Source organism: Syzygium oleosum, unplaced genomic scaffold (assembly GCF_021117445.2).
Source record: "Syzygium oleosum isolate NSW1041296 unplaced genomic scaffold, Sole_v2.1 Sole_v2.03, whole genome shotgun sequence".
NCBI classification, from domain to species: Eukaryota; Viridiplantae; Streptophyta; class Magnoliopsida; order Myrtales; family Myrtaceae; genus Syzygium; species Syzygium oleosum.
In genome coordinates this window covers 20,619,518-20,644,512 of record NW_026607487.1, presented here as the reverse complement: position 1 = coordinate 20,644,512, position 24,995 = coordinate 20,619,518, and the positions used below count along the sequence as shown (strand labels likewise).

At 39.9% G+C, this 24,995-nt stretch overlaps 3 protein-coding genes across 5 annotated transcripts; 2 read left to right on the top strand and 1 right to left on the bottom strand.

The window, feature by feature from the left end:
• The first annotated feature begins 2,207 nt into the window (after positions 1-2,207).
• LOC115683911 (GDSL esterase/lipase At2g30310) lies at positions 2,208-4,085 on the top strand. Of its 3 annotated transcripts, XM_056309495.1 has the most exons (4): positions 2,218-2,683; positions 2,765-3,087; positions 3,191-3,452; positions 3,598-4,085. In XM_056309495.1, exons 1-4 carry the CDS (start codon positions 2,365-2,367, stop codon positions 3,810-3,812), a joined length of 1,119 nt encoding a protein of 372 aa, XP_056165470.1. In that variant the 5' UTR covers positions 2,218-2,364; the 3' UTR covers positions 3,813-4,085. The 3 variants fall into 3 exon arrangements, with proteins under 3 accessions (XP_056165471.1, XP_056165470.1, XP_030464422.1); XM_056309496.1 differs by having other exon boundaries at positions 2,208-3,087; positions 3,191-3,447; positions 3,598-3,915; XM_030608562.2 differs by having other exon boundaries at positions 2,232-3,087.
• Positions 4,086-4,096: 11 nt separating this feature from the next.
• LOC115683910 (sorting nexin 2A-like) lies at positions 4,097-8,558 on the bottom strand. The gene is made up of 5 exons (XM_030608561.2): positions 7,113-8,558; positions 6,794-7,003; positions 6,326-6,586; positions 5,961-6,047; positions 4,097-4,479 (listed from the first exon to the last, which is right to left on the bottom strand). Exons 1-5 carry the CDS (start codon positions 8,187-8,189, stop codon positions 4,399-4,401), a joined length of 1,716 nt encoding a protein of 571 aa, XP_030464421.1. The 5' UTR covers positions 8,190-8,558; the 3' UTR covers positions 4,097-4,398.
• A 747-nt stretch (positions 8,559-9,305) lies between these two features.
• On the top strand, positions 9,306-23,925 carry LOC115683909 (N-terminal acetyltransferase B complex auxiliary subunit NAA25). The gene is made up of 19 exons (XM_030608559.2): positions 9,306-9,602; positions 10,035-10,191; positions 10,280-10,398; positions 10,504-10,578; positions 11,512-11,605; positions 11,690-11,808; positions 12,402-12,472; positions 13,187-13,328; positions 13,451-13,626; positions 13,849-14,051; positions 14,375-14,505; positions 15,541-15,617; positions 17,155-17,229; positions 17,356-17,548; positions 18,593-18,712; positions 18,880-19,018; positions 19,183-19,223; positions 22,237-22,491; positions 22,787-23,925. Exons 1-19 carry the CDS (start codon positions 9,456-9,458, stop codon positions 23,492-23,494), a joined length of 3,042 nt encoding a protein of 1,013 aa, XP_030464419.1. The 5' UTR covers positions 9,306-9,455; the 3' UTR covers positions 23,495-23,925.
• Positions 23,926-24,995: the final 1,070 nt, after the last annotated feature.

The window sequence follows — 24,995 nt, the reverse complement described above, 5'->3', positions numbered from 1 at the left end:
TGCATGTCAACTCATATAGACCGTCATATGAGATGAGTCTCGTGTAAGATTTATATATATGATCTAACGGCGGATGCGAGCTAGATCCATGTTGTCCGAGTACAACTTGCTGCTTGAACAGAATTTGGAACTGAGTGGAGGCATGTGCTCGTGGTGGGGAAGCATCGGGTTTACAGGAAGGTAGGAGAGTGGCCTTACGTACTGTACGGTCTCCGAGGGCTTAACTTACGTATTGGATGTATCATAGATGGGTGGTGGTGGTGGCCATGTTCCTCCTCTCTTTTGCCCCCCCTAAAAATGGAATAATTTGGTGAGATATCAGACCGGTCACCGACCACGTCTTGCCCCATTATCTTCAGGGTACGAAAAGGACATGGTACCTTATCATTGTACCGATCATAAGATTGCGAATGTATTGGTTACAAGACAAGATGGGGGATCAGCTCGCGCTGATGTGAAACTGTGGGACACTTTCTATCAAGATGATTAAATCACCCCTGATGCAAATTCTCCTAAAATTGCTCCTACTTTCTTTCGAGCTATTCCCTATGTGTGATCCAAACTCATTTACGTGACACTCCGATCAGATGCAACGGCAAATCCCCTTCATCACTTTACTCCTCCATAAAGTTCATTATTTTTACGGGACATTGATGCTAAAAAGATTAAGCCACCGATTCGTTTTTCGACTATTCACAACTCCAGGATCTTTCTTTATTACGATGCTATAAATCTCGGGATTGATATTTCTCTGTGAAGTATGTTGTGTCGCAACTCTAGTGTCCTGATCCAAGTGCCTTTCTAAGCTTGTGTATTTGCTCTGTGCAAATGGAGAGAAAAGGAGAAAATGAAAAAGTATTATATGCTTGCCGAATATGCAACACTACCAAGATGCGGTTCATTTCTTAATGGGACTGCTGAAAGAAGGCTATTTTTGTGAAGATATTGCAGATCTCCAATCCATGAACCATAAATTTTCAGACTAAGAAGAGAAAAATCTGGAGGCTGGTGAGATATGAGGTTGCTGGCTGCAGATTCAGTCAATGTAGTGTCTTACGTACAAGCTCTCATCCTCCAGCTTGGAATGTCTCCTCATGAGGAGGTAAGATCTTCATTTTTCCTTCTTTTCAAATGAGGGGTGTAAGATGTCATAAACGAATATATGCCCATATTACACATGATCATCAAACAAAGAGACGTGCCTGATAGATGAACTCGAGCTCACAACATAGTAGCATGGTCTCCATACCTCTCTAGACAGCCGGAGCAGGTATACGTAACACACTTGTGCATGAAATGGGTTGGAGATGGCAATTTTGAAGGAATAATTGTCCAAAAGGCACTAAACCTATCGAATGGGGGCCAATTTAGTTATAAACCTTTCGACTGTGCCAATTTAGTCTTAATCATTTTGACAATTTCTCAATTTAGTCCTAAACCTTTCAATAGTGCCAATTTAATACTAAACTTTTTTATAATTTCCCAATATAGTCATAAACCTATTATTTAGATATTTGACCAGAAGGACTACATCGGCAAATCGTTAAAAGGATTAGGACTATATTGACAAATCATCAAAAAGTTTACAAATCATCAAAAAGTTTAGTACTCAATTAGCACCACTAAAATGTTTAGGACTAAATTGGCAAATAATCTAAGGATTTATGACTAAATTGGCTTCTGTACAGTCGGTTTGAGACTTTTTGGATAATTTTCCCTAGTTTTGAACCGAATCTATTTTGCATGAGATTGCAGGAATCACGCTGATGCCATTTGGAGAGTCTTATAAGTTTCCTTCGGTGTGTTAAGGAAACTATATCCTATTTTAACTTGATAATAGTCTACAGGCAAAACCTTAAAATCAAATAATGACATGCTTTGATCCATTCATCGTGGATCTTTTGGATCATTCACTTGTTTGTCACTAGACATTATACTATGGATTTGGAGAGCATTCTGAGCATTAGTTAACAGATGAGACGAGCCATCTAAATTATGATTCCCTTATTTACCAACTCTTCAACCGGGAGACTTCACCTCTAATTTCCCCCTAAGACGCAAGAAATCAAATTCATGGGAGAACGAAGCAAAAACTTAAACTCTCTGTCAAGTTTCAAGCTTCTACTGACAGAGCTTTGTGTAGGTAATGACAAACTCAAGTATTCCCTATGTCACTAACAAGTTCGCTTCACATAAACATCATTGGTCGACGGGACAGGAACTTGATGTGATTTTTCAAATTCAAGAACCCAAGTTGAGTAAATGTAAAACAAAACAGCATTTCAAACGCTTGGGAACTCTATGCACGTGTCCTTTAGTATTTATTAAGGTAAAAAGAGGAGTGCCTTAACCTCTAGGTTAAGTATGCTTTTCCAGTACGAGTCACCAGCCAACATCTTCCTATATATCCCGGAACGAATCAAGGGCCATCCTAGTCGATTAGTCCTCCTTTCAGAAATATATGTAATGGCACCGGTCGTGCTACTTATCTTAGTAATACTACTTCTGGTGAATACTGGCTCCAGCATCCTCAATGCCACGTCCAAAGCAGCTAAACTATTCCCGGCAATCCTAATATTGGGGGACTCAACAGTAGACACCGGTAATAACAACTACATCGCGACTTTGTTCAAGGGCAACCACCTCCCTTATGGTCGCGACTTCCCTGGTCAAGTTCCCACGGGTAGATTTTCTAATGGAAAACTCGTTACTGATTTCATCGCTTCTGCGGCTGGTATCAAGGAGACAGTTCCTCCGTTTCTAGATCCTGACCTAGAGGACGGACAACTCTGCACTGGCGTTAGCTTCGCCTCGGGAGGATCTGGGTTTGATGATCTGACAACCGCGGTTTCTGGTGTAATCCCGATGTCAAAGCAACTTGAATACTTGAAGAAGTACATTCAGAGGCTTAGCAAGGTGGTAGGGGAAGAGGAGGCAAAGAAGATTTTAAGAGGAGCGTTGGTCATCATCAGTGCAGGAACCAATGACTTCATATTTAATTTCTATGATATTCCCACGAGGAGAATCCAGTTCAATATCAGCGAATACCAAGACTTTCTGCTGGGAAGACTACGAGAATTCATATTGGTGAGATGAGAAACTACCTTTCCCACAGCTATGATGTTTCTGTTGTAGTAGTAATTTCGGTCATGAATGAACTCATCTGACTGCTGAAAGTTTACTTACCCAGGAACTCTATGATCTCGGATGCCGTAAGATAGCAGTGGCGGGGCTTCCTCCAGTTGGTTGTTTGCCCATTCAAACGACCGCAAAATTCAAGAACCCTGAGGATCGAAAATGCATAGAAGATGAAAACCTAGATGCTCGAACCTACAATCACAAGCTAGCAAATCTTTTGCCTCAAATAAAATCAGTGCTTCCAAAAAGCAAGATTGCCTACGCGGATGTGTACAAACCAATGATTGACATGACCAATCATCCTCAGAAGTACGGTATGCCAAATAAAAGTTCTTATCTTTAGTCACATTACAATGCTCTCGTTTCTCCACTCTCTCCTCAGCTTTCAAAGGATACGTTTTAGTCATGGGCAATTATCTGTCCAATTGATGTTTTACTTGCTGAGATTATGGGTGACAGGATTCCTGGAAACAAAGAAAGGATGCTGTGGCACTGGATATGTAGAAGCAGGACCTCTGTGCAACGAACTCACACCAACATGTCCTAATTCATCGCAACACTTGTTCTGGGATAGCATCCATCCATGCGAGTCAGCGTACTACTACATCTCTCTGTTCATAGAGGAGCAAGTTCTTCCTCAATTATTCTTTGGCGACTCTACCAATGTATACTGAAGATCCATTGATCTATATGCCATTGTAAAAAGAAAAAAAAGGGAGCAGGTATTACACATGATTAGCAAATATTAAAGGAGTAAAGGAACCGTTCAAGATTCAACTTTATGAGGGTAGAGCCAGATCCTCGGATATAGTAAATAATACGATGTTGATCGATCCAATCTGTACAAGGCTAGATTGAGTAAGCGCCGGCTGTCAGCCAAGGGTATGAATCATTTCTTTACAGATACATTATGAACTAGCATTTGAGGATCAGTTACCAAGGCCAAATGAACGATCCATTCTCTTGAATGCTCCCATTTTTCTTCACGCCATTAACTCAAGATCAAAACTGGGAACTTAAATATCCAAGTATCAAAGGACAAATCAAATTTACAACTCCTCTAACAAATGTGAGTAACAGCCCTTGCAACAAAATAAATCCCTTCCTTAATCAGTACAGGGCGAGGAAACATAAAAACTTCATCCATTTTCTTTATTAGTTAAATATATGAATCTTGAGCGATTTTCCTAGAAGTGCAATGACCAAGATACAGTTAAAGAGTAAGAAAACCTGAAAGATTTGAATTTACAACTGCATAATTCAACTGCTCTCTCTCGCATATGCGCTCGTCTCCTCTGCAACCTTCCCCCAAACATTGGCAATTTTCTCAGCATACCCAACCTGTGAATTTGCGCAGGTAAAAAAGACATGATCCGACTAGAAAGCACTATGAACGAAAAAAACAGATATCTAGGTCAGGTAAACCGCATAAATTAGGCATAACGATTAATTTAGGCTGACATGTTATCTGGCATAGAACCTCCAACAATAGAATTATCAGATTGCGAATCTAAGAAAACCACAATCCAACAACTTTACTCCAAAATTGATCTCAGAAAGCCTAGTCTTTTGTTCATACCATCCAGTTTCTTCGATTCGGAAGCCTTTGGGGACAAATTTTTTTACCGTGGAGAAAATTTTCTTTTTTATACCCTAGACATAATCTAGGCATAGGTAGCCAAGGCAAAAACAAACAAACAAACAAATGAATGTGCATCACTTATTTTGACTATGTGAAAAAGACACTACATTAAAATTCACTTCCTATGAAAGGAGAACTTTGGCTCCAACTGCAATCTCTGTCAGTAGACCTCATGACCTGCCAACATTCTGGTCTGGGTCTCTATCCTGATTTTGTCTGTACATTACTTTGAGAACCTGAGATTAACCCTGCCTGCTATTTTAAGCCAGATAACTACCTATTCAGATCCAAATCCCACATAGTAGAGGCCCAGTTGATACAGGTAATGGCAACCTGTCCTGGCGATTGTGAATTCAAAAACCTGGGCTTGTGAGGCAAGCACAGAAACAGGTAAAAACTTGATAGGCACCCACTATCTACCATGACAGATGCATTGTCGCTGTAAGAGGCACTCAGCAGAGCCTCCTACAAGGCATACCTCTTCCTCAACCCCAAATTTAAACTTAGGGGCCATTATGGCATTATGACTCTTATTTTAGCCTGCACCTTCCTTTTAACCATCTGTTGCTTCAAAACTCAAAACTCCAATCAATCATGCCACTGGTAATTACCGAGTTGATGGAATATTGCATAAAACTGACTTTTTAACTTAGACTCCCTCTAAAGGTTGGCGGTGAAAGGCATTTCCAGATTCCTACTCCATCCATGCAGTGCAACTTCAGTAGTACTACCAAAAAAAATACCCCTTGAAATAATCTGCCTAGAATTATGTGGCATTTGACAAGAATGGATCTGCCTGACACTATTTCTAAAGGGTTATCAAGAATTACAGCCTACATGGAGATAAGATGCAGCTATAGAGTCGAAAAATGCTGTGCGATAGATCTTATGCAGTTGACAGCCCTCGACCAGGACATAAAAGTGATCGTCGAATTACCCAGCCAAACGCTGAGTATGTGCAGTACTCAAATCTGACCAGAAAATAGACGCTATCTTTGAATTCTATTGTACTTGGATAACACAGCCAGCGGTACTTAGGGTCATCTCTGCTTTGCTAGCATCCACAAACAGCAACCAGTGGCGGAGAAACAACAAAAAGAAGCCACATGCTAGACAATTGCAGTAATTCTTGCAGCAGCTGAGATCATCGCAGTAAACAGGAGGAGAAGAGACAATGTACCTGATTAACAACAAACCCCTTCAGCATATTCAAGAAGTCTGCATGCCTTTCCTTATCCAGCCGTTCAAGTTCAGTCCTGTTATTTTCCTGCAACAACACTGCCTCAGTTGAAGGTGAAAGTGCTAAAAACTAAAAATATACTAGTGCCTCTGCCTGTCAAGAAAATTTCGAAAACAACGCCGCATATCTTAAAATTCAACCTGACTCTACACAAACAAGTTTCTTAGGAGGTATTGAAGTGACCCTAACAGTCAACAGAAGCTTGAACCTCAGAAACAAAACCAGAAAATTCAGCAGCTCTTGAAATCAACCAGTGGAGTCTCAATACAATCACTGGAAGACAAGTGAATAACGATGCATGTTACCTTAATCCGCTCGTATTCTCTTATTGCAACATTCTTGGCATCCTCAGTGACTCTTATAGTTTCCCTCAATTCCTCCATCTTGCGTATTCTTGACTTGTCGCCACCAAATATCTTCGATGATGCAGCTTCCAGTTTTTCAGCTCTCGATTTAAACGAAGATAATTCTGATAAAAGAGTCTGCACTGTCAATAAAGCGCTAGTGCGATCTGAGAAGGCACCGTGTACTGCTAACATGAGACCCAAGTACTCGTGAAGGGTATCCTGCAATTCATATTGAGATAAAAGATCACCAAAAATCCAGGACATTAGTTGTAGTGTCCTTTTAGTGGGGAGTTCGACAAAAGGGATCAACCAGGGGAAATGAAATTTCCATGCTCGAGTTAAGCTTTACCTATGAACCTTCATAACATCATAGATAAACTCTCTCATAGCCTGACTGATATACTTAAAACAAGGAGGAGAACCTACCAAGTGCTTCACCGTATGCAAATTTAATTCCCGGTAAAATCTGCTAGCTTTAACCGCAGCAGTTGCCAAATTTTTCATATCAGCTGCCCGTGATCTCTGAGAATTGAACACGGCCTCCTCATTCTCAAACTTTGTCAGTTTAATAAACGCCAGCCCCAGTTCTCCCATTGTTTCCCCCATGTCTTGCTGAGCCTTAACTAATGATTCCGCCTAAGCACGTACACATAACATCAAGCAACCAAAGATCAGTTTGAGATACAGCCAATACTTGGCCAGGGGCGAAATTTCATTCTGGACATAAATGACAGCAAGAAATTACCTGCTGCGAGGCATTGCTTAGTTGTTGCTCCATATCATGCATCCTCTCCTTCTTCTCCAAAAACTCTTTATCCTCTTCAACCGCGGGGGGTTTGGAACCTCCCCAGTCATTGGCAACCGACTGCTTCAACTCCTTAAACAGCCTCAATAAGTCCCTCCCCCCTTTTGCCGGCTGCACGACCTCATGCGGAGCCACCACACTCTCACTGAGAAGCTGCTTTGGAAGCTTAACCGCACCATCGAGCATCCTCGAAGCAACATCCGTGCTCGTCGGCAAGGGAAGCTTCCCCTGCACCTGCAAAAACACCCTCAACTCATCGCTCTTCTTAATGATGGGATGAGCCGCCAATCTCCTCAGATACTTCTCCAGGGCCACCCTTCGCTGCTCCACAAACTCCTGTTTCTGCATCACCTGACTCTCCACCACGCTCTTATCGGGCCTCGGCGGTATAAAAAACCCTCGGTACGACTCGGCCAGCCTATCGGATAGGGTCACCACATCCCGAAACCGCCTGCGGACGCTGAACTCGGGGCCCCCAAACTCAGGTATGTTGGTTCTCGTCGTGACTAAGTAAGTGACATAGGTGTTACCCCCGGGCACGATGGAGTTGGTGACCTCCTGCTCCTTCTGGGGATTGGACACGGTAATCTTGATGTACTCGGTGCCAGAGGAAGAAGATCGGGAAAAGCTGACGGGACTATCGGAACTCGGGCTGGGGCTATCGACGCCGTTGATCTCGGAGGAGGAGTCCCCATCGAAGGGGCTGAAGATGACATCGGCGTAGGAAGGGGGCTCGATGTAGGAAGAGCTGTCGTGGGAGCTAGGGTTTCGGAGCTCGGGGTAGGAGGAGGAGGGCGGCGGCGGGGGGGCGAGCAGGGGATCGGAGTCGGCGGGGGTGGCGAGGATCGGAGGGGAGAGAGGGTGGTGGGAGTCGGGGAGGGAATTGGACATGGCGCTACGGTAGTCGGAGTTGGCGTAGGAGGATCTGGAGGGGTCGCCGAGGACGAGGGACTCCATCTCTTCTTTGGAGGCGTAGAGGCGGGCATCCTCGAAGCCCTGGTTCTCCGACCCCATCATCTTCGAATCCCGATCGGAGGAGGCTGGAATGGAGGGGGCCGAGCGCTGCCTCGCCGCCCTGATCTGGCAATGAGAGACGCGCCGGGGGGCGGTTCAGAGGAAGTGGAGTGAAAAGAAAGTCATGATGTCAGGGAAGTAAGCGGTGGTGGTGGTGGTGGGAAGGGGCTTAGCTTAGCTTAGGTGGGAGGCGACGACGGAGGAGGGGCAGCACGTGGCTATGACTGGGACTTTGGACATGGCGGAAGAAACCAAGTAAAACAGACGGCAAAAACAACGAAGATGATGCAGCAGAAGAAGAAGAAGAAGAAGAAGGAGAAAGAGGAGAGAGAGAGAGAGAGCCGTGAGTCGTGGGAAAGGAAACGGTGGGCAAATTTTCACCGGTCAGTCTCAGTCTGCTAACATCCGATAAATCACACGGGCCGGTTCGCTCTTTGCTTTGGTTTTTTTTTCACTCCATCCAGTCCGTTTCGAGTTTGGATAATGTGACTTGGAAGTGTGAACGTTTTTGGATTCATGCTTATATGCTAATTTTATCCTATATGGATTATGAGATAGTGTAACTAAAACCGATCATTTACTGTTATTAGCTTGAAAAACTATGATCGCTTCCTTTATTTCGAATCATTTGAATAAGCATATATTGTTATCGAGTCTGCGATTCTAATGCATTAAAATATAAGTGCTAATGTTCCTAAGTTATGAATAATGCGTGTACAATCGCTCTAAACATCTTTTATTGTTAAAGTACCCTAAGAAGATTGCTCATTGTTCCTTGGATCTATATTTTGAATTCCTGGATTGGACCACCTTAGTAATTTAATACCGAGATATATAAATTTAATTCAAAAATTAGGTGCATCCGAAATTCACAGTGCTGGGCGCTAAACCGGGTCATCCTATTCCGGGACCGGGATAGGAGTTGGGGACAAGGACGGACGATGGCAATGGGCACGGCCATCCAAACGCACGGACGGATACAACCTAAGGGTAACCGCGAAGTCACGTCAATGGGTTTTTGTTTTTCCGACGGAAAGAAAAAGAAAAGACAACTGAACAAACAGGGCATTCAAAATGGAAAAAAAAAAAATAAAACAAAAAATAAAAGTAAAGAAATAATCGGAAAAATTTGGATTTCTGGAGTGCGGACCGAAACCCTAGCCTAAACCCCTGCTGCTGCTGCTGCTGGCTGCTCAGCTCCATCGGTCAAATACCAGGTATAGTCGAAGGGGATCGATCATCCTCGAGCCGGTCCTCGTTGCGATAGCCATGGCCTCCAAGTTCGGCCTCGCCGGCGGGATACCGGAGCGGCGGGTCCGCCCGATATGGGACGCCATCGATTCTCGTCAATTCAAGAATGCTCTCAAGCTCGTCTCTTCGCTCCTCGGGAAGCACCCCAATTCTCCTTACGTCCTTGTAAGACCTCCCCCCCCCATCGAATCTCCCAATCACTCCTTTGTCCTTTTCTTCTTCTTTTCGAGTCTTCGTCTTTGCTTATCGAGCTATCCAGGATACATTTCGACTTTCTATTGCCCTGTGATGCTGAAACTGCACCTTTCCTTGTACTTCGGATCATCGATTCGGACTTGATCCTCTTTTAGCTGATTTATAATTATCTGTGTAAGGTTTGTAAGCTTAGAAAGTGCCCAGTTAATCAGCTGATTTTTAGCTGATTTATACTTCGGCTTACAAATATAGTTCGGTACACGGTGAAGCAATGTGGGAACTCCGGCAGCTCAGACGAGAGTGTCGTGACTGCCTCATGGATTCTCATTTCTTGTTGTGTTCTCTGTATCCGACGGAGTTGCTCTCGGTTTTGGGCGATTAACATGCGGCGCGTTTGTGCAGTCTCTTAAAGCTCTCGTTCTGGAAAGGATGGGAAAACCGGATGAATCTTTGTCTGTTTGCTTGAGCGCGAAAGAGCTGCTACATTCCAATGACTCCGCGCTGATGGATGATCTCACTCTCAGTACATTGCAAAATGTCTTCCAGCGGCTTGGTCACTGTCAGTATTTCAAACTTTCTACATGACTCGTGCCGTTAGAACTATACGATGCTTCCCGCGGTGCCTTACTTCTTTGTTATTCTATCAGCGGACCTGGCTACTAGCTGTTATGAACATGCTGCTGCAAAATTTCCAAATAATTTGGACCTTATGATGGGGCTTTTCAACTGCTATGTTCGCGAAAGCTCATTTGTGAAGCAACAACAGGTTTTTCTTTTCATTATTCTGAAATTTGCATTCTCGGATCACGCTATCTGCTTCTACATGCACTTACTGGCCAATCTTTACTTCTTCTATCCTGCCTTTTTACAGACAGCTATCAAAATGTACAAAATAGCCAGTGAAGAACGATTTTTGCTCTGGGCTGTTTGTAGCATCCAACTGCAGGTTTTGAATTTTCTCCTCCTCCTCTGTAGATAGTTACATATATCGATGAACATTAGTTGACTTTCCTGCAAAGATCACTTATCTAACGGGCGATATTATTTGCTTCTATTTCAAACCCCAAGTAAGATAAAGAAACAGGCTTGAGAAGGGGTACAAAAGCAAACGGTGGGCTTCAAATTTTGAAATTCCAATAGCTTGAACAAACTTTTGAAGACAAGGTCTGCTAGGCATGATTTGGTTGGAGGCATGGTGAATCAATAAAGTTCGCTTGCTTCTGAACATGACTGATCTTGTGATTTACTTTGAGTGTTTATAAATTTAAGGTGTTTGGAATATGACTCTTAGTCCACTATTGGCCATTTCTTCTCGTAGATGACTTGGACATTGGATGTTTTAAATCATTGAAAACTAAGTATTTGCATTCTTCTCCTTCATTGTCCTTGGATGGGAATGATATTGCTTCTTATGCATGTACCAATCTAACTTGGTTAGGGTTTACTGAGCAAGAATTATGGGCTCGGCAGGGCATCATTCATCTGCATAAGTTGACTTTTGAGGTTGTCACTCATAACCAATGGTGCTTTGGCTCATGTATAATTTCTCTGTCAATGTTGGGAAGAGCTCGACAACATATATATGTACATGCAGTAGTTAGGTTTCCATTGCCAAAAACTTACAATAAGTGGCCGTACTACTGTTTTGGGAACTTTGTGCGTAAAAAGAACTCTATAACACTGAAATAGATGCAAACTCATCTCCTTATCTGGATTTGACTATGAAAGCCAATACGGAAAAAGAGTTCTAAGATGTACTTGCTTTTTAAGGATCTCTGAAGATTCCCTTTCTTGAAACGAGCATCTTTAGATGGCTGTAAACGTGGGTTTAGGATAATTCTTATCTTTCTGAATGTATACCGAGGACCTCTTCATACAGGTTCTTTGCGGCAATGGCGGAGACAAGCTGTTGCTGTTAGCAGAGGGCTTGCTTAAGAAGCATGTTGCTACCCATAGCTTGCATGAACCTGAAGGTATTTCTTATGGGTTTGGGAAATTATCCGCTATACCTTGAATATGTATTTGCTTCCCTAATACTAACTTTAATCTCATGGCAGCTCTTTTGGTCTACATCTCTTTGTTGGAACAGCAAGATAAGTATGGTCATGCTCTTGAAATTCTATCAGGAAATTTGGGATCACTTCTGATGGTTGAAGTTGATAAGCTACGTATACAGGTACTCTAGACAGCTCTCTGACCTCCTGAACTTCCCTCTTGTAGACCTATATATAGTACAAGGCTATAATATTGATGAAATGTACTAAATGACTCTTAAAAGAGTAAAAGGAGAAAAACCTTGCATCATTGACTTAGAGGTAGAAGTGGCTCCAGGATTATGAGAATGATAAGAAATTGAACCCCCACCGCCCCTCCACTTTATTGTTTCCAAAAATGTTCTTCTATGCAACTGTTCTCTGAAATTAGTTCTATTCAACTTTTCTCGATTCATCATGTAAACTTTGGAATTTTTTTAAGAGGCTTGACTATGGTTTTATTTACATGTAAAGCTGCTTTTTGCTGGGTTTATTTCTTTTCTTTTTTTCCCCAGAATCTTTCTTTTGATCACTTTCCTTTTTGAGAGCTGGAGCACAGAGAGAATAGAGGGGAAAGAGGAAAGATTTAAATCTCTTGAAATCATATCTATGTGAATTGATGCTTTGAAGGAGGTCTTTCACCGTGTTTGTAGAACTTGCTAACATCAATTGAGCTTGCCACCCATGTGTTATTCATTTGCCTTCTTATCATCTTGCACTGTCTTTAAGTTGACAGGGGAGACTTCTTGCTCGGACAGGTGACTATAAAGCTGCGGCCGATGTGTATGAGAAGATCTTAGAGTCATGGTATGATGTGAAGCAATATCAATTTCAAAACAAGTTAAATTGTCACGTCCCAGTAAATTCAGCTTTGCGGTTTTCTATCTACAAGCGAGAAGGGAAAGCCTCTGTGGCTGTGTACATGCATATATTGAGAGTGGTTTTATGTGCTTGTAGTGATAAAATCCTTGCGTGCAGACTTTAATGTATTCTTTGAGTCTGTAAGATTTTTTCTTCCATTTTCTTGAAGGTTGTTCTTTTTGTTTGGCCCAGTTTGACCTAGCAACAATGTGTTATTCTTTTTCATCCTCAAGTTCTGCAAATGACTGAAAGACCGTTTCTGAACTTTAAGTTGTGGTCTGTCATATCATAGTTGTTATAATGTGTAAATCTGAATGGATCTTTACTAATTTAGGTGCAGTTAAATACTTCTTTTACTCTGCTTCTTCTATCGTCTGGCTTTTCACCTAGATTTTCTTAACTAAATTTTGGAAGCCCATAATACCATCTATTTCTTTTCCTCATATCAGAAAAGCTTGCCTACATGACAATGTAGATAGTTGTTAATGGCTTTAACTGAAGCCTGGTCCGCTAGCATTTTTAACTGAAGTTCTTGTTTCGTTTATTTAAAAATCACTGTGAAAGTAATTGTCTCGTGTTTAAGGGGAAATCATTCTCATTAGCAAGCTATCCTCCTTACATATACTTATAGCCTTTAATCTTGTTTGTATATTCTGGCAGCCCTGATGACTGGGAATGTCTACAACATTATCTAGACTGTTTGCTGGAGGATGGCCCAACCTGGGGCAATGAGCCCATCAAAAATAGGATTGATGCTATTAAATTTGCAGACTGCAGATTATCTCCCTTGACAGATGAAGTGGTACTTGCTCACTCCGCTTAATAATGATTTATTACTGTTATTATTCTTATTGTTGTTGGTGTTGTTAAATTGCGAACTTCAACTAGTGTTCATGCATCAAATGATGCAACTTGGATTCGCAGTTTAATTCTCGTATTACAAGAGCGTCAACTTTTGTGCATAAGTTGCAAGAGAACCTTGGAAATGATATTGTAAGATGTCCATACCTTGCCAATCTGGAGATTGAACAAAGAAAGCACTTATATGGCAAAGGAGATGAGCAAAAGTTAATGGAGGATCTGATACAATATTTTTTTAGGTATATCGCTACCTTGTATCGTTTTAGAATGGCTTTGTTTGTGTGATGATTTTAGACAGTTTAAGTGCTGCGAAGTTCAATATAATCATGAATTCTTTGTTTAATATCATGAGTCAGAAGATTCAAAGAAATGTGTCTTGGATTCTGCACATTTTTGTTTGTGGATTTATTGCTTATGGTGTGGCTATTTCTTGTCTGCCATTTTGTTTGTCTCTGTAACAGGTTTGGCCACTTAGCATGCTTCACTTCTGATGTCGAGGTGTTTGTTCAAGTCTTATCATCAGATAAAAAAATGGAGCTGTCTAAGAAATTGATGGAAAGCTCTTCAACAATTTCTCAAGCGCCAGCGAAAGCATTGGGGCTGTCAATTACCATATTTAAGTTTCAACAATTAGTAGGAAACATGTACGGGCTCACTTTGAGTGGTGCGTCCTACATAATCTAATTTTATATGTTTGTGAGTCATATTATTTTTTTTCCAGCATTCCCTTTGTCTGGTCTATATGGCAGATGGTATTGAACTTTTATACAGTGATACCATGGAGCATATTCATTTTTTCTTGTGTATATAGGGATGGGATTAAAGTTTGAACTTGTTACATATCACAGAGCATACTGCTGAGTTCTTCACTTTCTCTGTTGATCAATGAGTGCCTTGATACAGGAGATTTTATTTTGCACACGAGTTATTTCATTCAAACAATTAGTAGTTAACTGGTTCAATGCTAACTTTACCTGATCTTTCCAGGACTTGAGGATCTTGCGGTAAAGATGGTAGAGATGTTCTGTCAGAATCTTCCTCTTTCAAAGGACTTGGATCCACAAGAGAGCATGCACGGCGAAGAGCTTTTATCAATGGCGTGTACTGTGTTAATTCAGGTATTTTATGTTGACAAATTAACCCATTTTTGAGGTCCGCATGTTCGGTTGACATGTTTGATCAACTAAGATATGAAAGATTTCATTTCATTGCTGCTTATAAAATTCTTTCTGCTTTCTTGAACTAAAGAATGCAGGGAGCACCTTCCTCAATTGCATAAGATTTTTACTCATACTTAGAAGAAGCAGAATCTGGGGAAATTAGAATCTTTGTCTTGTGGTGGGCCTTACCTGTTAAGTTTATTGTGCTCGTTTGCTTTCTCTTTTATCTTTGTCCAAAAATCTGCTTAAAAGAGTAGGATACGATAACGAAAATTATTGGAATTAACATTCAAGATTATTTTATTTGATTGGAACTTTGTAGGATGACCTCCTCCCTTGAGGAACTACTTGTGACACCTAGTTGCTCTAATAATAAATTGGATACAGGTGGGACTGGGACAAAGATAATTGTGTTTTCAACTATTGAGATGCCGGATATTGGGTTCTCTGATTATTTGACTTTATAAATCTAATAAGTGAATTAGAGAGAGTTATTAAAACTGCAAGCATCACATAAAGTTGAACAACCACAAGTGTTTAGTATTAGCCAGCGGCTAATTCTAATTGGTTCTTTGGATGAGCTGGCATGTTTAGCATCGTGTATCTTTCGTTTGCTAGGTAGCTGTGTGTTTTAAGTTATCTTCGTGGCTAGATGACGGTTCGATGATGAAGATTGTAAGTTAGTCTCTAGTCTCCTGCAATGAATGGAAAATGGGTGGTACTATGTTTTGTCGGCATTCTCTATCTATTGGTTAAGGGGATCAATGAGATATCTAAATCTTTTCATGAAAAACTTCCTTTGTAATTTCTGTTGCGCTGCACATTGTTGCTTGATTGGGTGCAGATATCTATTTGTTGACTGTATATTATAAGTTGCTTGACAAGTACCATTGTATGCAATATATAAACGGATTTGATGGTCATATACCACTGACTCGCGATTTTATTCATGTAAGACAGTGGTAACACCTGCAATGTTGCCTTTTGATATAGTTATTCTGGCGTACACAATATTTTGGCTTCATCCTGGAGGCAATTATGGTTTTAGAGTTTGGATTAACCATCCGAAGGTAAAGTTTATATGCTTTTTCTACTTTCTTGCCATGTTGTGTCTTCAAATTGGTTGCAAAGTATTCAGCTTTTTTTTTTCCATGTAAATTTTATATAAATTTACATTTTCCTTTTATGTATAAAAAATGGTTTCATACCCTTAGTTGTGAATGAGAAGTAAAGGTGAGGTATACCTCGATTCATATGGGAGATTTTAGTCGTATATTCATGTCTATAATTCTTATTGGTTGTATGTATTGTAGTTTCAGTTATTGATTTATGTTTTTTGTGAGAAGAGAGTGAAGTGGCAGGATGTATTGGCAACAGCCACTATGTGTTGGCTTTTCATGGAGCCTCTGGCTACATGGTTATGCATTTGTTACTGATATATTGGTGGTTCTTCAATTTTTCAAATGTGAAAATAAAAAATACATGCTTAATTGCCTTTTAAAAGTGTAAGACAGAGATTGGTTGATTTAGTGAGGAGCAGATTAAAATGGCCTTGATTCAAGGAAATGTGAGAGGGAAAATGCTTTTGAAAATAGGTTTTTATATGTGTGGAGATAATTAGCAAAAACTGCTAGTGGAAACTTTTATAATAGCCTTATGAGTCTAATCATGTTAAATTTACCGTTTTGTACTAACAATCCAACTTCATGGTACTCCCAAGAAAAAACCAATTTTATGTTGACAAATTATCCCTTGTTAATTCAGATACTTTGTGTTGACAAAGTATCCCTATTGTGAACTCTCATTTGTCATTCATCTCTCATCCAAAAGTAATATTTGTTTGAGCTGTGGAGCAGTGATGTCCTCAGTTAACTTTGGATTGGCCACCTGCCTGCTCCGTTGGTGTTGCCTTTCGTCTATTCTTAGTGTGGGATATCTTGTTCTTAGTGAAGAGGTTTGAGTCAAGCTGGCGCTCAACTAGCTTGTATAATCCTTTTGACTAGACATTTTTTGGGTGGGAGGCTGTTTGTACCTAGTGCCTAGAAAATATGGAGGTCTTCCTTGGATCTACAGATATAGTATACTTGCGATTGCTGCAGTATGCTGTAGGGGGTGGAGCATTTTTCTGCTGCGATTTGTTTACGCTCAGTTTGTCCAACTGTTATGTCTACAAGTTTCAGGTGATTGGAAATTTTTTTTAGGATCTGTCTCCATGTGATTTTATAGAGCAGCATCTGAGAAATCTCTCATAAACTCATCATGACCTGCCTCTGAAGCATAGTTTCAAATTAAGTTCTAGCAGTTGAAGAGATGGAAATGCTCTAAGTTTCTCAAAATTACATCTCCTGTTGAAGCACATAGGCTCAAAAGCATGTTGCTTCCTCTTGCTTTTGATCTGTTATTGAAGCTATGTGCTTGTACTTGATGTTCTTGTTATGTGTAAGAAAGCAAATGTACATCCATTGCACAGATTTACTATAAATAAGTCATTTATTTTTTGGGTAAGCCGAAGCATGAAATTTCCACCAGTTGTCTTCATAGGAAATGTATGATAATTGAAGTCTGGATACTCTTACGTGGAGTAACTTGAATTTGTTATGCTTGCAGGCATGTCTGGCAGTACAAGATCTTATTATTGCATTTGTATTCTCACTTGGGTGCCATTTCATTAGCATATGAGCGGTAAGGTCTTGACAAGTTAACGACTCATTTCTTAATCAAGGCAGCTTCTGTTTATATTGCATTTGAATAACATGCACAATATTCCTTCCATGGTCAATTCTGAAAATGATCTTGCTTTATACATAGGTACAAGTCTTTGGAGGTTAAGAACATCTTGCTGGAAACTGTTTCGCACAACATTCTTCCACAGATGTTGGGTTCTCCTCTTTGGGTAGATCTTAATACTCTGTTGAGGGACTATCTCAAGTTTATGGATGATCATTTCAAAGAATCGGCAGATTTAACATTTCTTGCGTATCGCCACCGAAATTACTCAAAAGTATGTTTTAACTTTTGCAATATCTTACTCAATAAGGAGTTCCAATTCCTCTGCAACAACGAATTACTTTGAATGAGTAGTTTGTATGGATGAGAATGTGTTTCTTCTTCCTTGATCGTACGTGTATTTCTTCGTGTGATTGTGTGGAGCGCTCTCTCTCTCTGGCACGGGGGCACACATTAGGACACATTAATTGGTATATCCTTTAAGGTGTGCTTCTGCATCTGTGGGTCTTGCGAGCGCTCTTTGCATGAATGCTGGTTCTTTATTGTCAAATAATCAAAATGACGAGAAACTTGTTTCTGATTTTTTGTTTGACTTTAGCAGAGCCCAGATAAGTAGAATTGTCTTTAACAAAGTTGCTGATATTGGTCCTGAATAGAAATGTGAAGTTTTCTACCAAAAGTGGGAGTGCTGAGGAGGAGCTTGGTGGTTCCATTGGCAGGAACATATTTTATAAAATGGTTTGGCAGATGTTCATGGACCTATTGGTTCTTATACAAAAGTTAAGAAATTTTTCATACTTGTCTCCATCAAATAGGGTCTTTAGTGTTCCTAGCTGAGAATGGTCTGTGGTGGTTAGGATCAACTGAATGAAGCTTCCACTCACTCATGGTACTCTTTTTTTTTCTTCAAGTACTCTCTCATTCATTCACCAGTGTCAGTTCCTGAAGGCTCCGCAAGTGAGCATACAGCTTGCAGATGATATTTGTGACTAAGTTCTGTTAGTTAACAAATTTTAAGCTGAATTAAGAATAGAATTTCAATTGATAAAGGTTAAGAAGTTTGCAATGTAAAAGATCCCTAGCAACATGTGATCTGTCACTGCTTACAGCATGTTATTTTTAACCGATCCTTTCCACTGTAATTTCTGTGCAACTTATTTTCAAGGTCAAATATGTTATGTACGATATCGTAGTTTCTGATGACATACACGTGTAAACATCCGAATACCTTGCTATGCCTTTTTAATTCTGAGACTAGGCATTGTCGCCTGTCAATGGAGAATTCCTTGATTTACATTGGATGGACATTGTATTTCAGGCAATTGAATTTGTCCAGTTCAAGGAAAGGCTGCAAAACTCCAATCAGTACTTACTTGCCAGGATTGAATCAGCAATTTTGGAGTTAAAGCAAAATGCTGGTAACATTGATAAAGAAGAGGTATAGCTCTAGTGGAACATGCCGGGTTGTTATAATTTGTGAATGCTCTGGTTCCGTGTATTTTTTGAACCTGAAATGGGGGATGCATTTTGTGCAGCTCTCTAGTGAGATTGGATCTAATACTTTGACCTCTAATGAAATTTGACAATTTTTACTCTCTTATTCAGTGTATTCTCGTGAATTTAAAATATGGAATGCATTTTTCTGAGCTCTCAAATGAGATTGGATCAAAGTCTTTGACCTTTAATGAAGATTTAGAGTCTCGGCCTTGGTGGACGCCAACACCTGAGGAAAATTATCTTTTAGGTCAGTCGATATTCATATTGTTCTCATCAAATTTGCTATTTATTCTGCAGAAGATACTTTCACGTGCTTCTTGACTGTGCATATGTTTCCCTTTTAATTTACAAAGATATCCTCTTTCCTTTTGAATAAGATAAGTTGAATTCAAGTTGTCAACTTTTTATCAGGTCCAGTTGGAGAGATTTCCCATTTTCCCAAGGACAACTTGGTATGAATATTTTCTAAACCTTTTCTTCTGCAAGTTCCTTTTATGAATACTCACTTCTCTTAATTAAAGGTGGATAACATACTGCTTTTTGTGGCTAAATAGTTGATCTCTTCAGTGAATGAATCCTTGTTGAGTGTTTTTTGACATACTCGCTGTTCCTCAATAGTTTTTTGATGGGGAAGGCATTGTGCTTGTTTATGAAAGTTTCCATTCAGCATTTCTTCAATCTACCGACTGTTACATGAGTTTCCACTGTATTATCTCATGCAATTGCATCTGAGAACGTGCCCAAACTCAGTCTTTCCTCGAGCTTTGGTCGATCACTTTGGGAAGTTTCATAGTTAATGGAAGAGTTGGCAGATTAGCCCTAGATGCAGATCTTTTCCAAATCACTGCCGTGTTTCTTTTAGTTGAGAAAGTTGGTTTCTTTGGAATTTGGATGAGGATTGTTCGGATGTGTAGTGACGAACTTGAGTTACAACATAGAAAGCGATTGACAGTTGTTAGAAATTGAATCCAAAATGAAACATTAAATGGGGCATGAACAATTGAAAGTTGGCTCTAATACCATGTCAGAACATCCTATTGAGAAGTTTAAGCCATTAGGTGGAGGGTGGCTACATGTATACAAAGCCAAGACAAACCCCATAGGAAAAAAGATGGTCTGTAGGCAGGGATGTGGAAAAAAAGTCAAAATGTTAGAGCTGATGTAACATGAGACTGCAGCTTTTTGCTGATGTGAAGTTAGCACTAATTTTTAAGGACTTTGACTTGTTTGGTTCATTAATAAGTAGCAGTAACGAAATAAAAAAAACAACTTATTTTTTATATGAGAGGATAAAAAACTTTACGAGCATCAGCCTCAGGAAAAGTGGCATAATCTAGTCTCAAACATAAGCAACCATGGATTTCCGTAGCATCGTTTAGCTTTATACACCAACTAAAGCATTTACTTCAGATAGACTTGGTCATGATGTTCTGGTCAAGCAATCTATGGTTATTCTAGAACTATTAGAATAGATCATGGGCTTGGCAGCTTTCTTTGCCCAGCCTCTCAAAGGTCATACGGGCAGGCTTGGAGGGGGTGTGCATTGAAAAAGCCTGCACGGCCCTATTTGGCACAAGCAATCTTTAGAGGTTTGTATCACCAATTTATGCAGGTTACTAATTAATGGACACATTGTGTGACCCAATAAAGTGAGATCCTTTTGGTTGGAATTTGTGTTTTAGGAGCACTGACTAAACCAACAACCATAAGTTCATGTTTTAGAACATTGACAACATTAAGTGCAATAGATTCACTTACCAAGAGAAAATTGAATATGAAAGCAACATTTTTTACATCTCCAAAGTAATTATGTGTCGAGAGTGCTCAGGGTTGATCACCTGCACTAGTCTTGTAGTAAATGGTCTTAGTAGTTCACATATTATAGAATTTAGGGGACAAAATAATAAATGAGATATATGATTGGTCATATAACCGTGGTTACATTATGCTTTTTTTAGCGCAAGAGATCTGGATGCAGAGCCTTTCTAAATCAGCACCACATTTCTTTTAGTCGATAAAGCTGTCTTCTTTGGAAGAGGACTGATGGATTATAATGAAGAGCTTTTGCTACACTGTTGGAAAATCAATGATGGGCAAAAGGCTGGTATGTGCGGAGATGTTAGGTCTCATGTAACATGAGACTGCACCTTTTGCAGACTTGAAGCATTTTTTAGAAGAATTTTTTACGATTCTGACTTGTTTAGTTTCTTGATGAGTGGTAAACACCAAATAGAAATTCAATTGTATCTTTGTACATGTGGGCTAAAAAATTCTGTGGGCATCAGCTCCAGGAAAGTCTAAGTATTCAATCTTCCACATGGATCTCCCATCACATCCATTAGTTTTATGTGATCAGTGAAATCCTCTATCAAAAGGTATGTGGTCAACGAAAAACATGAGTTTAGAGAGATGTGACTGCAATGGAGCAATTGGTGGTTTTCTGATATGCCTAAATTTTTGCACAATATTATGACTTAGAAGCCTAATAGACCAAATTGGCACACAACAAAGTCAAACCCTTTAGGTTGGGATTATATGGGCTAGTTAAACCAGTGACAGTAAGTTCATATTATCATGATGTTAGAAAGTCCGGCCCAAAAGCTTAAGCTAATAGGTGGAGGGAGACCACATAAATATAAAAAGCATTTAGGACCCGTTGTCAAGCGATGTGGGACAATACTTCAACATATGATATTAAAAATGAGTTAAAGTGCAGATTCAGATATCACAATTTTTGCTTCCCCCAAGTTAAACAATTCATAAGAGGTGCTTCGTACACACTTTTGGAAGGAAATCTGAAAAATCTATAATTACATTCAAGACAAGCATGATTTTCATAATTGGTTGTGGTGGTAGTATTTTCCCTTTTTTTGGAATGATAAAAAGCCTAATATATAGGGTATCACTATCAAGTTCTTGCCATTTTTGGCAAAGAACTAATTTTATCTGCTTTTCTGTCTTATAATGCCATAGAGCATCGTTATAATCCTATTTTCCTCTAAATCTTCTGGTATGCCAACTATTTTGTCTGGACTGGGAAACTAGATTTTTGGCATATAGTTCTTGCTCAACTCTCTTTTTACTCTTTTGACAAACTGTATTTTTGGGGAAAAGTGGTTGGCATCATGAAGCACTGTTGCTTCCACATACTAAAATTTCACGGTCCTGTTAGAATGTACTTCCCTTCTTCCCCCACAGGTCACTATAATTTCATTGACATAAGTACATAACTCCAGAATCTGAAAAAGTTCCTCCATTGATGACATTCAAGTTAACTCATATAAATTCTGGTTGCTCTCTTCGTTGTCCCCCTAGATGTGTTCTTTTCATTTGTCCTTGTCTTCTAGGAATAATTCTTATTGGCTGAACTGTCTTCTATGAAGGATCTTTTTGCATGATCAATGCGTTCATTTTCATCCTTTCAAGTACTTCGGACTAAAATTTGGTTTTCTGCCACTAAACTAGATGAAGAAAAGGGAAGCCAACATGCGGACATTGATTGAGAAGAAAGCCCTTCTTCCACGAATGATATATCTCTCTATCCAGAGTGCCTCAGTATCCTTCAAGGATGGCATTGAAGTGAACGGGTCTGTATCAAATCCTAATGTCTCATCAGAGATGAAGCTCCTGCTTGAACACTATGCAAAGATTTTGGGTTATCATTTATCTGATGCGTTGGGAGTGCTTGAGGAAGTGTGTAGAGGTTTAATATCAACTGAGGTATGATTATATTCTTTCTTTAGAATTTCACTTATGCTGCTTGTGAGAAGGGGTACCTCATACTGGCATACAAATAATTCTTAGTGAAAACTGACAGCCACTCCTCATGCTTAAAAGAACATGCACTCTTAGATTTTGCAAGTACTCCTAAATATGTAATCCACGTCTTAAACTTGGAAGGTCGAGGACATAGTGTTTTGCTTCCTTTATTGAAAAAATAAAAAAGAGAAGCCGCGAATCTCACCCAACCCTTATTGGTTTCATCATCTTCTTATTCTACCCCTAACTTGGGCAGGTATTTGGTATGGACACGATCGACTGGGTTAATTTTGCTGTTTTCTCTAATGCTTGGAAGTTGAATTCTAATGAATTTGACTCGCAAGAGAGAGAGGCTCATAAGTTTGGAAGTTGGCATGATGTTGACACCCTACTCAAGAAGTGTACATTAGAGCGGCTTAAGTTCCTGAGTACCCCGATATCTCTTCACTGTACTAATTTTCATATGTTAGTTCGGCTGATTACAGAGCCATTGTCTTGGCATGCTCTTCTAATCCAGTCTTGTGTCCGAATTTCTGTTCCATCTGGAAAGAAGAAAAAGAAAGGCGGATCCGTGGATCCATCAGTCTCGACCCTATCCAGTGTAGTTCACGCTTCAATCCGATCTCTATGTGGTACGTTTGAAGATATTATGAAATGGTTGAGAAATCAGATTAGGATGTTAGAGTGTAAGGAAGAGACTCTGGAAGGCATTTCGCTGTCCATGAGGAATGAAGTACAAAAGGGGAGGCCTGGGCGAGTTTTCCAGATTTTAGAGACTGCGCGCTCTTCAGGCAGTAAAGAACTTGGTGATAGAATCTCTGGAGCATTGAAATCTTGGGATTCTAATCATCTTGTTAGGAAAATAGTAAGTGGTCAACGTGCAGTTCTTTCTGAAGCTCTTTCAATTTGTGAATCAAAATGTAGAACGTTGAACGCACTAAAACAGCAGATTTCACAAATCTGAACAGTTTCTGTACTGCCAATTGTGAGACTTGAAATGTGTTAAGCGGATTCCATTCACTTCCACGTGGATGAGAGATTTTCCATCTCAGCAGAGACTAGCTGACAAGGGCTGCAAGGGACATTATCTCTGATTATGCTTTCGGGTCTCCCATGATGTCAAGATTTCACTGCAGTCACTGATGACATAGCCTTCTGAGCAGTCTCGGGGTGGTTTGAGAGTTTGCTGGATTGTGTACCCTAGATGAACTTGAAATTGCTCTGATGCCTTTTTGTTTTTCAAAAGATTTTCACAAGCAAGATCATCTTTCAATTCTTTAATATTATTTGGGCGACATTACATCCTTTTTCATTGTTAAGTAGTGTAAATATTCTATCTGGAATAAGATGCGCATCATTTCATCAATTTAATCGAACTGCGCAGTTTTTTTTTTTTTAATGTGCTTTAGATGGAGATCATCAAGATATACCTCTTTGGATGCACTATTCTTATTATTTTGTAATATTGTAATGCTAAGTCATAGGCAAGAGGACACTCTGGGGAAACGACTGCGTTTGATCTGTGCCCCCTCAGAAATCCTACAAACAGCCTGTGCAGCAGAACCAAAGATATTGGCTGGTTATTTAAACAAGTCTGAGAATTTCATACATGTTTCGAGCCTCCCTGATTTTGTTTTGTTGTCCATTGGGTCTTCCAGATGTTCAATTTCATCGCGCAACCCATATTGGGAGTGATATGACTCTGGTCTACGTAAATCCTCGTACAGCCAGTGGTAATGTAGATCTTCAACTGGTGTTTGTTTTCTGGAGCTCAATTATTTATTGATCCAGCTGAAGCAACTGGTGACGTTACCTGCTCAAAATACAGGAAGAACTGGAAGGCAATGAAGTTGCTATCATGCTACCTAATTCAACACTGCTGACATACGTCTTCTAACCATATTTTTAGAAACAGAAATGCCTATGTTTCAGTTAGTCAAGTAGTTACGGGGAAACATGGGAGTAGACCTACAAAACCTGTCTCCTTTGCTTCTTCTGTTGACCTTTAATAAAAAAAAAATAAAAAAAATAGAGAAAGTGGCGGTCGGCATAAATCATCGGCTTGATTGGTGTTTGAAAACAAGACGCGTACCAAAAGCGAAAGGGAGACATTTTTGGCTACATGCAAACAGGATCACGCCACGTCGTACCGTTTAATGTTTATATAATTTGCAGAAACTTAAGGTGGCGGGCTACTCCATTCATCGTACAAGAACCGTAATGATTCTTTTGTATTAATGTGCCTTTCTATGACAAGCATGGAGTGTCAATCCTCAAGGTAAAACAACCAAAGAGCTATTATACTTTTTGGGGCTGCGTAAGTTGGCCGCTGTGCTTTTTGTTTATTTCTAGTGAGGGTGTTCATTCAAACGGACAGATAATTCATGAGGAACAACACTAGGTTTATATCCTTGACTGATTTACATTTAGTGATGTGATGAACTCTTCTCGAGTGTATCTATTTA